This window comes from Trichechus manatus, unplaced genomic scaffold (assembly GCF_000243295.1).
Source record: "Trichechus manatus latirostris isolate Lorelei unplaced genomic scaffold, TriManLat1.0 scaffold00116, whole genome shotgun sequence".
Classification (NCBI taxonomy): Eukaryota; Metazoa; Chordata; class Mammalia; order Sirenia; family Trichechidae; genus Trichechus; species Trichechus manatus.
In genome coordinates this window covers 4188112-4202578 of record NW_004444052.1, presented here as the reverse complement: position 1 = coordinate 4202578, position 14467 = coordinate 4188112, and the positions used below count along the sequence as shown (strand labels likewise).

Here is a 14467-nt window from a genome sequence, read left to right as displayed (position 1 = left end):
GGATATATAATTCTTGGCTGGCAGTTGTTTTCCTTCAAGGCTTTATATATGTCATCCCATTGCCTTCTTGCCTGCATGGTTTCTGCTGAGTAGTCCGAGCTTATTCTAATTGACTCTCCTTTGTAGATGACATTTCTTTTATCCCTAGACACTCTTAAAATTCTCTCTTTATCTTTGGTTTGGGTAAGTTTGATTATAATATGTCTTGGTGACTTTCTTTTGGCATCTACCTTATGTGGGGTTCGATGAGCATCTTGGATAGATATCTTCTCATCTTTCATGATATCAGGGAAGTTTTCTGTCAACAAATCTTCAACAATTTTCTCTATACTTTCTGTTATCCCCCCGTTCTGGTATTCCAATCACTCGTAGGTTATTTCTCTTGATACAGTCCCACATGACTCTTAGAGTTTCTTCATTCTTTTTAATTCTTTAATCTGATTTTTCCTCAAACAAGTTGGCATGAAGTGCTTTATCTTCAATGTCACTAATTCTAACTTCTACTGCCTCAATTCTGCTCCTATGACTTTCTGTTGAGTTGTCTAATTCTGAAATTTTATTGTTAATCTTCTGGATTTCTGATTACTGTCTATGGATTCTTGCAGCCTATTAAATTTGTCATTATGTTCTTGAATAACTTTTTTAAGTTCCGCTACTACTTTGTATGGTCCTTGGAAGTTTCTGCATTTTGTCAAATTTCCATTCTAATTTCTAGAAGATTTCTGTATATTAATCTTTTGTATTCTGCCTCTGGTAATTCCAAAAAAATCTCTTCCTCCAGAGAATTTATTGATTCTTTATTTTGGGAGCTTGCTGAAGCCATCATGGACTGCCTGTTTATGTGATTTGATATTGACTGTTGTCTCCAACCCATCAATAAGTTATTATAATTTTATTTTATATTTGTTTAGTGAGTCCTAGCTTCTTGTTTTGTTTTGTTTTGATATGCCCCAATAGGCTGCTCCTGTGTGCTAGTTGGATTATTGGCGCCTTTGAAGCTCTAATGTCCTGTCACCAGGTAGTTAGTTCTGTAACTATGTGCACACAGGAGTCCATTAAATTTTCCTATATGGGTTCAGCTCAGGTGTCCAGGCAGTCGGTCACCAAGTGTGTGATGCAGGCTCTCACCCCCAGTCCTAGAGAGGCATGGGTGATTGGTGCAGGCCCTGGACTCGCTGTGGTAGGGGATCACGCACTGAGCCAGGCAGGGGGCTGACAGCTGCCCCTGAGAGTCTGAAAGCGTGTCCCTATTCTCTAGGGTGAGTAGGTAGGTGAGTTTTGCAGCCGGACCATGAGCACCCCACTCTGTTGCCTGTAAAGGCTCGAGGGCACTACTTTTTCTTCAACTCCTGTAGCAGTTGACTGGGTGGCGTAGGTGATGCCACCGGTCCTCAAGCCCCTGGTGCAGATTGGTAAAGGTGCCTGCTTAAGGGGCAGGGCTGTGTCGAGGCTCACAAATCTGCCACTTCACAGCTGAAACAGTTGAAGTTAAACTTCAGATGTTTACCCTGTTGTACTGTGGTAGTGAGGGCTAACGCTGTTGAGATGGGTCCCCAGAAGTCTATACAGGGGTGTAAGGCACTCAGAGTCTGTGGACCCTTTATGCCTGTGCCTAGCAAAGGAGCTGTGCTGACCCTGTGTTCCTAGCTTACGGGAGCCAGTAGCTTATTTGTTCCCTCTCCACAGCCAGGAGAATGGGTCAGGGTGACTTTGGGGATCTACTTCCGGCCCAGCAGACTCAGGGTGCAGAGTGGGGAGGGAGGAGGTAAAAGCGAGAGAGGTTTTCCCAAATGGGCTTTTTTTTTTTAAATCCCCGCGAAATGCCGCACGCATGTACTTATCTTTAGCCACTTGGGAGCTGCTTTTTGCTGGTTCGGAGTGTCCAAGCAGAATCTCTGCCGCTGGATCTCTCTCGATGTGGAAAATGCCTCCAGAGCTGCGTGCAGCTGTTTGCCTGCTTCACTGTGTACCTCGGAGCCAGTCGGGGCTGAAGAGCTGCTGCTGCAGCTGCAGTCCAGCACTTCTCACTTCTTCAGAACCGTCTCCCTCTCCCCCCGCCACTCAGTCCGATTCCTCTACTTTGCCTTGTTCAGGGCTCCTAGATATTCATATACAATCAAATCACTTGTTTTTCCAGGTCTTTGTTGTAAGAGGGATATAGGAAGCCATCTGACTACTCCACCATCTTGGCCCCACCTCAATGTCAACTTCTTAATGAAAACTTTCTGCTCTAACTGGATGAGATATCCCTTCCAAATCCCTATTGCTCTTTGTATTTTGTTGTACTAAATAGTCTTCATTGTATTATAGTTCCTAACAAGTCATAAAAAACTGTTTGAGGGCAGGGGTGTTTTAGTCAATTTAGAGCTAGTAGAGTATTATAAAGGATAGACAGCATGGGGAAAGATTATGAAAGATGTTGAAAGCCAGGCAAAGGAATTTAAACTTTATCTTAGGCAACAGACAACCATTTGCGAGCAGGGGGCAAATGGTTTAGGAAGATTAGCTTGATAATCTGTGTGTTGTATAGGAGCCCTGGTGACTGCTAAATTTTAAGATAATTTGATACACAATAATAGATACCTATACGATACTATACCCCAATTAAAGAGTTGGTAGTAGGCATTATTTTTGTTAAGCTAAGCTAGTCCTTGGGTAGTGCAATCAGTAAGCACTTGGCTGCCAACCAATGTTGGAAGTTTGAGTCCACCCAGAGGCACATCAGAAGAAAGGCCTGGTGATTTACTTATGAAAAATCAGCCGTTGAAAACCCTGTGGAGCACAGTTCTACTCTGACACAAACGGGGTCTCCATGACAGCAACTGGTACTGGTAAAATACAAACCAGATTTCCAAGACTTAAATACCAACAAAGGAATACAAAACACCTCATAAATTCTTTTAAATTGATTACATGTTGAAACAGTATTTTGCATGTTATTAGTTGCTGTCGAGTGGGCGTAACAATGAAATGTTGCCTGGTCCTGTGCCATCTTCACCACTGTTGGCATGTTTCAGTCCACTGTTTCAGCTGTTGTGTCAATCCATCTCATTTAGGGTTTCCCTCGTTTTCACTGTCCCTCTACTAACCATGATGTCCTATTGTAGCAATTGGTCATTCTTAACGACATGTCCAAGGTAAGCGAGCCCAAGTTTCTCTGTCCTGGCTTCTAACGAGCATTCTTGTTTTATTTCTTCTAAGACTGATTTGTTCCTCCTTCTGGCAATCCACGGTATATTCAATATCCTTCACCAACACAATTTGGATGCATCAAGTATTCTTGTCTTCCTGTTTCATGTCTATCTTTCACATGCATAAGAAGTGACTGAAAATACCATGGATATATTGGGTTAAATAAGGTATATCACTAAAAGTAATTAACCTTTTTTTTTTTTTTTTAACTTTTATTTTTTTAAATGTGGCTACTAAGAGATTTAAAGTTCCGTATGTGACCTGGGTTATATTTCTACTGGGCAGCGGCTTGGCTGCACTATTTCCACCTAGCTGGCAAACTTTTCATTCCACAACTTCGCCTGCGAACAGCCGCGGATCAGGTCTGGCCTCTCCGGTTTCCACACGAACACCTCCAGCCAGCCTGGCAATGCTCAGGCGGTCCCACCCGGTGGCTACAGAAAAGCCCCAGGAATGGCGAGAGCCACTCACCGGCTCCGGGGGATAGTGCGGAGCCCCGGAGCCCCTCGGTCGTCACACCAGACCCACCCCTCGCGTTGCCAGGGCCGCAGCTGCCCCGCCCACCTCTGCCTTTACCGCACAGCCACCGCCCTAATTACGTCACGCCGCACTGCACAGCCACGAAGGAACCCTGCGACGCAGCGCCCGCAATCACTACCACCCATCGGGCTGGCTGGCCAGGCCCGGATTAGCTACAGCCGTCTCGATGGGGCGTGGCTGTGGATGGCGGGGCGGGACTTCCCGTCCAGGTGGCACTGACTTCCGGTGTGTGCCGGAAGTTCCCTCAGAGAGATTTAGGAGTCTGCGCGTATGCTGAGTCTGCGGGGCTGCTGAGGAGCGTTAAGGTCTCGTGAGGGTTTTGTGGGGGTCAAGGCTTTGGTCACTAGGTTCCTAGCTAGGTCGCGGCTTATTTCCCGCCTAGCGATGGCAATGTACACGTGCATCACGTGCCGGGTGGCGTTCCGCGACGCGGAGATGCAGCGAGCCCACTACAAGACGGATTGGCATCGCTACAACCTGCGACGGAAAGTGGCGGACATGGCCCCGGTCACCGCCGAGGGCTTCCAGGAGCGGGTGCGGGCGCAGAGGGCCATGGCGGAGCAGGAGAGCAAGGGCACGGCCACTTACTGCACCGTCTGCAGCAAGAAGTTCGCCTCCTTCAACGCCTGCGAGAACCACCTCAAGTCCCGGCGGCACGTGGAGCTGGAGAAGAAGGCGGTGCAGGCGGTGAGTCGGAGGGTGGAGATGATGAACGAGAAGAACCTGGAGAAGGGGCTGGGCGCCGACAGTGTGGACAAGGATGCCATGAACGCGGCCATCCAGCAGGCCATCAAGGCGCAGCCATCCATGTCGCCCAAGAAGGCCCCCTCGGCGCCGAGGGACGAGTCCAGGGGTCCCGTGGCGCTGGCAGACGGTGGCCGTGTGACTCACGACCGAGAGCCGGCGGAGAAGCCGCCCCGGCTCCAGTGGTTTGAACAGCAGGCGAAGAAGTTGTTAAAGCAGCAGGGGGAGGAGAGCGAGGAGGAGGAGGAGGACCTGGACGGAGATGGTAATGGGCCTGTCGGAAAGGGGGAAATGGGGATTGACACTCGAGGTGGCGGTCAGCTTTTGAGTGGAACTAAAGAGTGAGGGTGGCTTAGATGCTTGCTAAGATGCCTTATTTGGCCAGCATCCACAACGGGAATTGTGTTTGTTTAATATACTATTGTATATTCAAGGCCTGAAACATTACCTGGGAAAACGGAGTAGGCGCTTAATAAATATTTGTAGAATGAATTGGAAGACTGAATGGCGCAACTAACTAAAGGTTGGTGAACCCACCCAGAGGTGCCTAGGAAGAAAGGCCTGGTGATCTGCTTCCAAAGAATCAGCCATTGAAAACCCTATGGAGCACAGCTCTATTCTGACACTCATGGGGTCGTCATGAGTTGGAGTCGACTCCACTGGCAGCTGGTTTGGTTTTTTGATTTATAGGAGGACATGCTGATGTCACACCATCTGATGTAGAATTTCTGATTCTAGTGGCTTTCCAGGTATGATGGGTTTGCCCTTAATTTTATCAAAACAATAAAATGAGGGTTCACAGTCACCTGTCTAACCTGAAATGTGTGATTTGAGCCAGCAACCCCACCTCCTTGACTTTATGGACTTTATTTCATTCCTTGAGGGAACCCTGGCAGTGCAGTGGTTAAGCACTCTGCTGCTAACCGGAAGGTCAGTGGTTCGAACCCAGCAGCCACTCTGTGAGAGAAAGATGCTGCAGTCTGCTTCCATAAAGATTTACAGCCTTGGAAACCTTACGGGGCAGTTCTACTCTGTCCTACAGAGTCACTGTGAGTCAGAATCAACTCGACGGTAGTGGGTTTGGTTTTTAGTTTGATTTCATTCTTTCCTCTCACATCCTGTTAACACTGATGTTGTATGTATTCGTATAGCACTACTCCCCCCCCACACACACACGCCACAGCATTCTTGTGAAATAGTAGATACAAGCATGATTCTAACAGTTTTTAAAATGCCGTCATTCAGTCAGGTATGAGGCCGCTTAACCATGTGCTCAGCTCTGGGTTAGGTACCATGAGACATAGGAAAGAAGTAACAGACTTTCCTTCAGGAGGTTACCATGTATGGGAAGGAATCTCGTAGCCATACATACTGGTCTGTGGGAAATGAATAGCTGAAATTCAGATCTTAAAAAAGGATTTGTCCTTGATGGACGTAATTGGCATCTGTTTCCCTGAATGTAGGAACTGTTCCACCTTGTGTTTGTGAATCTTTGTGATATGTTTGATTGTGGTTACCACTTTTCTTAAACTGACTTTGTTTTTCAAAACTCTAACTTGAAGATTGGGAAGATCTGGATTCCGATGAAGAATTGGAATGTGAGGATGCTGGGGAGATGGAAGAAGGTGCAGAGGAGCAGGATGCCGAGGAGGACGGGGCTGGGGAACGCCCACCCCTTGGTGCCATCCCTGTAACAGAGTGCTTATTTTGTTCCCATCATTCAAGCTCCCTGATGAAGAATGTGGCTCATATGACTAAAGTCCACAGCTTTTTTATTCCTGATATAGAATATCTTTCTGATCTTAAGGGACTGATTAGATATTTGGGTAAGTACAACAGTTTTCTTTTTAACAGGGAGAAACCACATTATTGAGGGGTAGATCTAAGGGAATGACGTAGTTCTCCTTCTCTGCATTAGTTCTGTGTTTCACATCAAACCTTTGATTGAAATACCTGCTTATTTTGTGGAAATCAAAATTTCAATGAATGTTTTTGTACTGTGGAGATAAACAATGAGTCTTAATCTGCCTTCTAAAAGCTTCTTTCATATTTTTTCCTTATTATTTTTCCAGGGGAGAAAGTTGGCGTTGGGAAGATTTGCTTGTGGTGCAATGAGAAAGGGAAATCGTTCTACTCCACAGAAGCTGTACAGGCACACATGACTGACAAGAGCCATTGTAAGCTCTTCACAGATGGCGATGCTGCTTTGGAATTTGCAGACTTCTATGATTTTAGGTATGTCTGTGGTTTGCAGTGTGAAGTGAAGTGAGGTGGTCGTATTTACATTGGAGTGATATTAGTAATGTGCTGCTATGTGTCTGGCACTGGACCAGGTATTCTTAATAACCCTTACAACACCTTTCTGAGAGGTGGTTATTTCTCTGGGCTCCTGGCCAGTTTTGTGGATGAGAAACTGACTTTAACACATCTGGTAGAGAATGAACTCAAGCTCAAATTTATGTTTGCCTGACTCCAAAACTTCTTTTTGATTTGTGTTGTTAAAAGCTCAGAAGCTGTTTTGCTCGTTACCTTTTGAAGGTAATCTCTGAACCAAACCGAGAAAACCAAACCCGTTCCTGTGGAGTCGATTCTGTCTCATAGCCACCTTTTGATCTCAATTGTGATCAGAGGGCTTAAAGCAGATACCAGGGATTGAGTCCAGGGGCTGCAAGCGGCAGCTGTCTTGGAGTGCCGCAGCACTCACTCTTTACCCTGTCTCTTCAGTCTCCCTTTGCGATTTTATGCGGTATTCTAGCCAGTCTCATAGGTTCAGTACCTCCAATATGCTAATGACTCCCACATTTCTGTCTCCAGTATAGCCTTCTCCTCAGCTCCAGACTTACATATCCATCTGCCTACTTGACAGTTCTACTTGAGCGTCCAAAGGTGTGCAAACTGAACATCTTGAAAATCTAACTCCTGGTAATCCCCTAACCTGCTCCTAAGTAGATGAGAACTCTGTCCTTCTAGTTACTTAAACCAGAAACCTTGGAGCCATCCTTTACTCTTCGGTTTCCTTTCATGCATACATTCATTCCCTTACCAAATCCTGTTGTATCTACCTTCAGGTATCTCCAGAATCTAACCACTTCTCAGGGCTTCCACTGCTACTGCCACCTGAATTGTTGGAGTAGCCTCCCACCTGCCTGGTTTCCCTACTTTCATTCTAACCCCCCTACATTCTGCACTGAACACTCTAGCCAGAGGGATCCTTTTAAACAAAAGTCAGATCAAATTCCACTCCCTTGGCTTCCCATCTTACTCAGCATAAAAGCCAGAGTCCTTATAATCGCCTACAAGGCCCTACATGATATGGCCTAGCTGTCTTTCTGGCATTTTCTACTATTTCTTACTAATTGCCCCAGGAAGGACCCTGGATTCCTAGCTATTCCTCTCATGTATCAAATGTGTTTTTCAGGACATTTGTCTATATACTCTTCCCTCAGATTGTCACATGTCTCAGCCCCTCACTTCTTTCAGGGCTTGGCATAAATTTTACTTCAGTGTGTTCTTTCTTGATAACCTTACGTAAAATACACTCACCCAGTCCTTTTTGGAGCCCTGGTGGCGAAGTGGCTAAGAGTTCAGCTGCTTACCAAAAGGTCGGCAGTTCAAATCCACCAGCTGCTCCTTGGAAATCATATGAGGCCGTTCTGCTGTGTCCTGTGGGGTTGATATGAGACAGAATTGACTCAACGGCAATGAATTTGGTTTTTTTAGTCCTTTTTACCTTGCTTCATTTTTCTTCATAGCCCTTACTACCATTTGACATATATATTATTTGCTCATTATCTCTCATCTCCTACTAGGATCTGAGCGTCAGAAGGGCAGTACCTCTTGTTTACTGAGTGTTGCTCAAACTGTTGATTTGAATTAAAATATATAACTAATGTAGATGGTTCAGAAGTGAATTTCCCTAAGTTTAAACGATGTTTTTTTGGACTCTGTAGACTTTTATTCTACTTGTGCCTAGAAGTGTAAAGTGTGAACCATGAATGTTAAATTATTTTCCCCTTAAAAAAAATTAAATAATGTTCAATAAAGAAAAGTTGGAAAATAGAAAGCTCTCACCTGCAGAGCCATCATTTATTGCGTGCTTACTCTACCCACCACACACAGTTCTGAGCACTTGTATGTAGATTACCTCAGTTAAAAATGACGAATTGCCTGTAATTCCACCCCTCCCTAGATAACTATTGCTAACTTCTTATTCTGGACTTCAGATATTTTATTGCAGAATAATAAACTTATAGAAAAGTGCATATGTGAACGCTTACTATAATTCAGTTCAATGAAATTTGAAACTGAGCTCCCTCACATAACCAGCACCTAGATCAAGAACGACATCACCAGTACCCTGGTGTTTCCCTGCCCTTCCTCCCAGATGCTACCACTCCTATCTCCAGGGTTAACCACTATTCTGACTTCTAACTGCATAGATTAGTTTTGCTTGTTTTTGTACTTTTTATAAATGGAATCACAAAGAATATACCGTTTGGGGTCTGGCTTTTACGCAACTTTACGTTTGTGACTTTTCATGCATATAATCAGTATGTAGTTGTAGATCAAGGAGCCCTGGTGGTGCAGTGGTTAAGCACTTGGCTGCTAACTGAAAGGTTGAAGGCTTGAACCCACCAGCGGTTCTGCAGGAAAAAAGACCTGGCAATCTGTTCCTGTAAAGATTACAGCCTAGGAAGTTCTATGAGGCAGTTCTGCTCTGGCATATAGGGTCATTTTGAGTCAGACTTCACTCAGTGGCATGCAGCAGTTTGAGATCATTCATTCTCATTATTCTAGAGTATTCTGTTGTGTGAACCACAATATTTAGTCTACTGATGATGCACATTTGATTGGTTTCCATTTTGAGGCTGTTATGGATAATGCTACTAGATAATTCTTTCTCATTGTCACCAAGTCGATTCTGACCCATAGTGACCGTATGGGACCTTTTAGAGTAGAACTGCCCCATAGGGTTTCCAGGGAGTGGTTGGTGGATTCAGACTGCTGACCTTTTGGTTAGTAGCGAGCTCTTAACCACTGCGCCATCAGGGCTCCAGGTAATTCTAGTATGTATCTTGAGGTAAACACATATACACATACGTACTGTGTATATACCTGGGAATGGAACTTTATCAAGACAGAGGATATGTATATGTCCAGTTTTAGAAGATATCATCAAATCATTTTCCAAAGTGGTTCTCCACACTTGTAGAGGGAAAGTTCTGACTCTCTAAGACTTTTTTTCATTTTATCGGGTATGTAGTGGTAGCCCATTGTGGTTTTAATTTGCATGTCCCTGATGATGAGTTTGGAACCCTTTTATGTATAAATTGGCCATTTGGTTATCTTTTGTGAACTATCTGATCAAATCTTTCATTCATTTTTCTATTGGGTTGCCTCTCTTACTGTTAACATTTTAATGTGCAATTTTCCAGTTATTTTCTACGTGTATATGTGAATATATGAATTTGTGAACAATTCTAGGAACACAGAGATTCTTTGAGAACTGTACCATCCAGTATGGCACTCATTAGGTGTAACCATGTGGTTATTTAAATTAAAAGTTTACTTCATCAGTTGGATTTCAAATGTTCAGTAGCCACATGTGCCTAGTAGCTGCCGTGTTGGGCAGCACAGACAGAGCATTTCCGTCATCACAGAAAGTTCTCTTGGACAGTCCGGTGCTGTTCTGGAACTTGTTTTATAATGGTTATCCGCTGCTCTGTGTTCTCCTCCTCGTCCTCTCTAAGTTTGGCTGCCTTCCTGGGGTGAATGAATGCAGTTGTACATCATTTGCTCACTTTCACTACAGAGAAAATGCTAACAAGTTGTTTCCCCCCAAAGTTCTTTCAGCTGGCAGTCCCCTTTTAGGTAGCTCAGAGTTTGCCACATTTGCAAATACATTTTATGTCTTTTAATTACATTTGAGGTACTAGTCTGTTTTTGCCATTTCACTGTTACAGGAGCAGCTATCCAGATCACAAGGAAGGGGAGGATGCTGGTGAGGCTGAGGCTTTTCCTTCAGATAAGAACGTGGAATATGACGATGACACCATGGAGCTGATTCTGCCTTCTGGTGAGTGCATTTGTCAGAAATAAATAATAACTTACTGCCAGGTGGAATTGTTGGAGAGACATATTCCACCGTCAGTTACCTTCCATGCTGAGAGCAATAGGACCTCACGCTTGAAGTGTATGTGGTCAACGCGGAAGGCTGCCTCTCGTTGTTGTTAGTTGGCATTGAGCCAATTCTGCCATAGCGGCTTTGTTTAAATTCGGTCATTGTTTTTGCTGTCACTTCTGTTATGATTCAGCATGTTTTCATCTCACTTTATTTTCTTTATTTTTCTAAATACGTGGACCTTTTCTAATGTGTTTCCATTTTCTGGTCCCATCTAAGTTTTGTGTGTTAATCTTGTCTTTATTCTTTGAACTGATTCCCTTTGCTTCTTTTTTTTTTTCTTGCTTATATACTTTAAGTATCTGGTATTTTTGCTGTTTTTTGTATGATTTATCTATTCAGATGGACTTGGCTCTAGCTGGTGTGGTATCGGCCTTTGTCAGTCTTTGGTTGAGAGCATTAGAAAGAGAGTAACATCCTTCTCCTTAGTTGGCTTGTTTTCCTTTGATCGCTAACTCCACTGTATGTTATCCTTGTGCAGAGTGCCTCTCAGGAAGGACCTAGGCTTGACTCACATTGGCTGCATAAGCACATATAGAAATCATATGGTGCTTGCACTTGGTTGGTTGAAAATGCAGCTGAGACTTCAAAGCATCAGAAATAAAAACATACAACGTACTGTTACCTTTTTTCCCCTGAAGTTTCATGCACTTTGGAAGGTTATTCTAATAATAATCCTTTAATCTTCACAAAAAAACCTGAAAAATACAATATTATTCTTACTGATTTTAGTGTAAGTTAAAATGCTAAGTATCTTTGTAAAGGTCTGATCTAACATGGATGTTATGTCCTGTTGTTGTTAGTTGCTGTTGAGTCGGTTCTGACTCGTGGTCCTGTGTCTGCAGAGGAGAACTGCTCCATAAGGTTTTCAAGACTGTGACCTTTTGGAAGCAGATCGCCAGGCCTGTCTTCTGAGGTGACTCTCAGTGGGTTCAGGCTGCCGACCTTTCAGCCAGTAGTCTAGCGCTTAACTGTTTGTGTGCCACCCAGTGAATTTTCAGTTCACATCATGTAGAAATGTGATTACTTCACAAAGGAGTAAAATCAAAATATAATCTGATGTTTTTGGTTAGTGTGGTGATGAATATGAGATGTCTTTTTTCATTTGTAGGATTCATTTTTTAATTTTTTGGAAAAGGAAATCACCTACATTTCTAATCCTGTAATATTTGGAAAATACAAAAAAGTACAAGAAAGAGTAAAAGTCACTGTACTGCTAGCATGTTCTTGGTTTTGATGGTTATAAAACAAAAAGCAAGAGCCCCTTTCTTCTACTCCTGTGCCCGGTGGTTACCATAATTGGGCACTTGGGGCTCATCTTTCCAGGTGAGCGTGTGTACGTACACATATACCAACATATTCAGGGTTGGTTTTGGCTTTAAAATAGAAATGAGAGCTTATTCTAAGGATTGTTCTGCAACTTGCCTTTTTTACTTACTGTGTCATATGTAACTATTCAAGTCGGTACATATAGGCCTATTTCATTTTTTTAAGAGCTATGTAATGTTTTTACTGTATGGATATATGGTTTAACAGTTTAGTCATAGAATTTAAAGCTGTAATAAGGATGAGATTTTAAATCTTCACCTTAAAAGCACAATAATCTGGTTTCCTATGTAGCGAAATGAATCTTTTACGTTTTTTTCTAACTCTTTTGATACAAATTTCTTAGTTTTCCTGTTGGTACCACATGTAGAGATAAAAATGCTGCTTTATAATGGTCTCACTAGACCAACTTGTAGATATCTTTCTTAAATATGTGTTTCAATAAGAACATATTTTCCTGAAAAGAAGAGTTAGAATCTTATATTGCATTTTCTCACCTTAAAGTTTTCAGGTCTAGTAAAATCCCACTTATCTGGAGGCTGGTCTGCCAGAATCCTTAGGATTTCACAGAGGTGCTGCACTCAGATGTATCCAGAAAAACATACATCTGTGGTAGGTAAAACATCATTTCTTAGCAGACAACAAGTACACACGATTGAAAAGACCCAAAGATTGGTTCATTTACATATTGGTCTTACTTGCACATGACAGAATCCATCTCTTAAGCAGAAAAGAGTTTTATTCCAGGTTGTTGGGTTGCCCACAGAATCTTTTCAAGAGCTAGGGAAACAGATTCAAGGCTGAGCTTTTAGAATTAATGCCCAGAACCAGAGCTCAGAACGCTCCTGTCAGGGAAACCATTGCTCCCGTTGTCACCATGCTGCGAGTGCCAGGAACTTGATTCTGGGGGAGCTGGTACTGCGGTAGCAGGGAGTCCTGAACTTGACCTGCAGCCACTGCTGCCTGAGAAGACTTCTGGAGCCACTGTTGCTCATCAAAGGGATGCTTCCTACCAGGCTGCGTCCTCTGTCACTGGGAGCTCCCAGTGGTAGTCTGGTTTGGCTGTATCTGATTGACAGTGCCTGGGTCACCTGCCTGCGTTCTAGCTGTAGGGGGAGGCTTGGAGTTTGAATTCTGCCTTCTGCTTTGGGGAGCAGGACTCATAGTAGTAATGTGAAAAGATGAAGATAAGCCACGAATATGAGAAGTCTCTACCGTTGTTTGTTGTGTGGGAAGAAAAAAGTGTTGTGATTAGCTGGTAAGACTGGGAGAAGATACAGAAGACATAATTCCAAAGTAAGAGAGTGGGATGGCAGAGATGACAGTAATGATCTCAGTAATACCAGCTATTTACTGAGCAGGTAGTACGCACACTTAGCACATTCAGGCACATACATTATCTGTACCACAAGCCTATAAGGTGGATTTTCTTATCGTCATTTGACATAGGAGATAACTGAAGCTTAGGTGGATTAACACGGCCAGAAGTGGGCCTTTTTTTACCACTTCAGTGCCTGACTCTGGGGATTTGCAGTAACGGTGGGGCAGGAGCCAGTTAAGAAGTCTGCCATGAAGAGGCAACCCTGTAGTATTGCTTTACACATAGAGCAATACTGTGTAACTATAGACAGCGATCTGTAACAGAATGATAACCTTTTAAGGCTAAGGGGTGCTTTGTAGTATGACATTAAAAGGAAGGGGCAGGCAGAACCAGTTTTGAAGATACGATTCTCCTTACCTTAATCAGAAAGTTATAATGCAGTAGAATATCATGGCTTGTACAGTACACAGGAGCAAAGCAAGCCTAAATATATTACAAGGAGTCTCTTCTATTGATTCTTGTTTTCACTCTGATGAAAGTACCAAACATAACATCATAAATATGTTCAATACTTCTTTACCAGGACGACTGCTATCTTAAGCATTTGTTTGGCCCCTTGTCCCATTAGCTTGTCCTTCCTTAATTATAAATAGGACAGCAACAGAACTTACCCAGGGACTCTTAAGATGGTTGAATAAGAAAATCCCCCTAAAGCGGCGTTGGCATCTAGTTATGCTACCAGTTGCTGTTGAGTTGATTCTGACTCATGGCGGCCCCATGTGTGTCAAAGTAGAACTGTGATCCATAGGGTTTTCAGTGGCTGATTTTTCAGAATTACATCACTGGGCTTTTCTTCCAAGGCCCGTCCGGGTGGACTGGAACCTCCAACCTTTTCGTTAGCAGTTGAACACCTTTGCTGTGTTCAAGGGACTCTGTATCCATGCCATATCCATACTAGCTTGCTATAAATGTTGGCTTCATTTTGTATCTCCTTTAGCACATCGTATTTCAAAATGTTCATAACAATGAGCATATTCTATTTAAGAAATATATCTGAGAGAAATTTTCACCTGGACTGTAAATTTTTGAAACTAAATGAATCCTCAGTTAGAAAACATGTCTTCCTAGGGTGATTAAGTTCTTTTTTTTTTTTTTTTTTTTTT

General features: G+C 43.2%; 1 protein-coding gene across 3 annotated transcripts in view; it reads left to right on the top strand.

Annotated features, from left to right (window-relative positions):
- The first annotated feature begins 3887 nt into the window (after positions 1 to 3887).
- Positions 3888 to 14467, top strand: part of ZNF622 (zinc finger protein 622) — a 26941-nt gene continuing 16361 nt past the window's right edge. The window contains exons 1-5 of one of the 3 annotated variants that reach the window (XM_023738399.1): positions 3888 to 4741; positions 6039 to 6302; positions 6549 to 6711; positions 10440 to 10552; positions 12488 to 14018. In XM_023738399.1, the coding sequence (XP_023594167.1) occupies positions 4117 to 4741; positions 6039 to 6302; positions 6549 to 6711; positions 10440 to 10552; positions 12488 to 12543 (1221 nt within the window). In that variant the 5' untranslated portion in view covers positions 3888 to 4116 and the 3' untranslated portion in view covers positions 12544 to 14018. Of the gene's footprint in view, positions 4742 to 6038; positions 6303 to 6548; positions 6712 to 10439; positions 10553 to 12487; positions 14019 to 14467 lie in introns of those variants that run through there. The other 2 variants (XM_023738398.1, XM_012557744.2) reach the window with 2 other exon arrangements.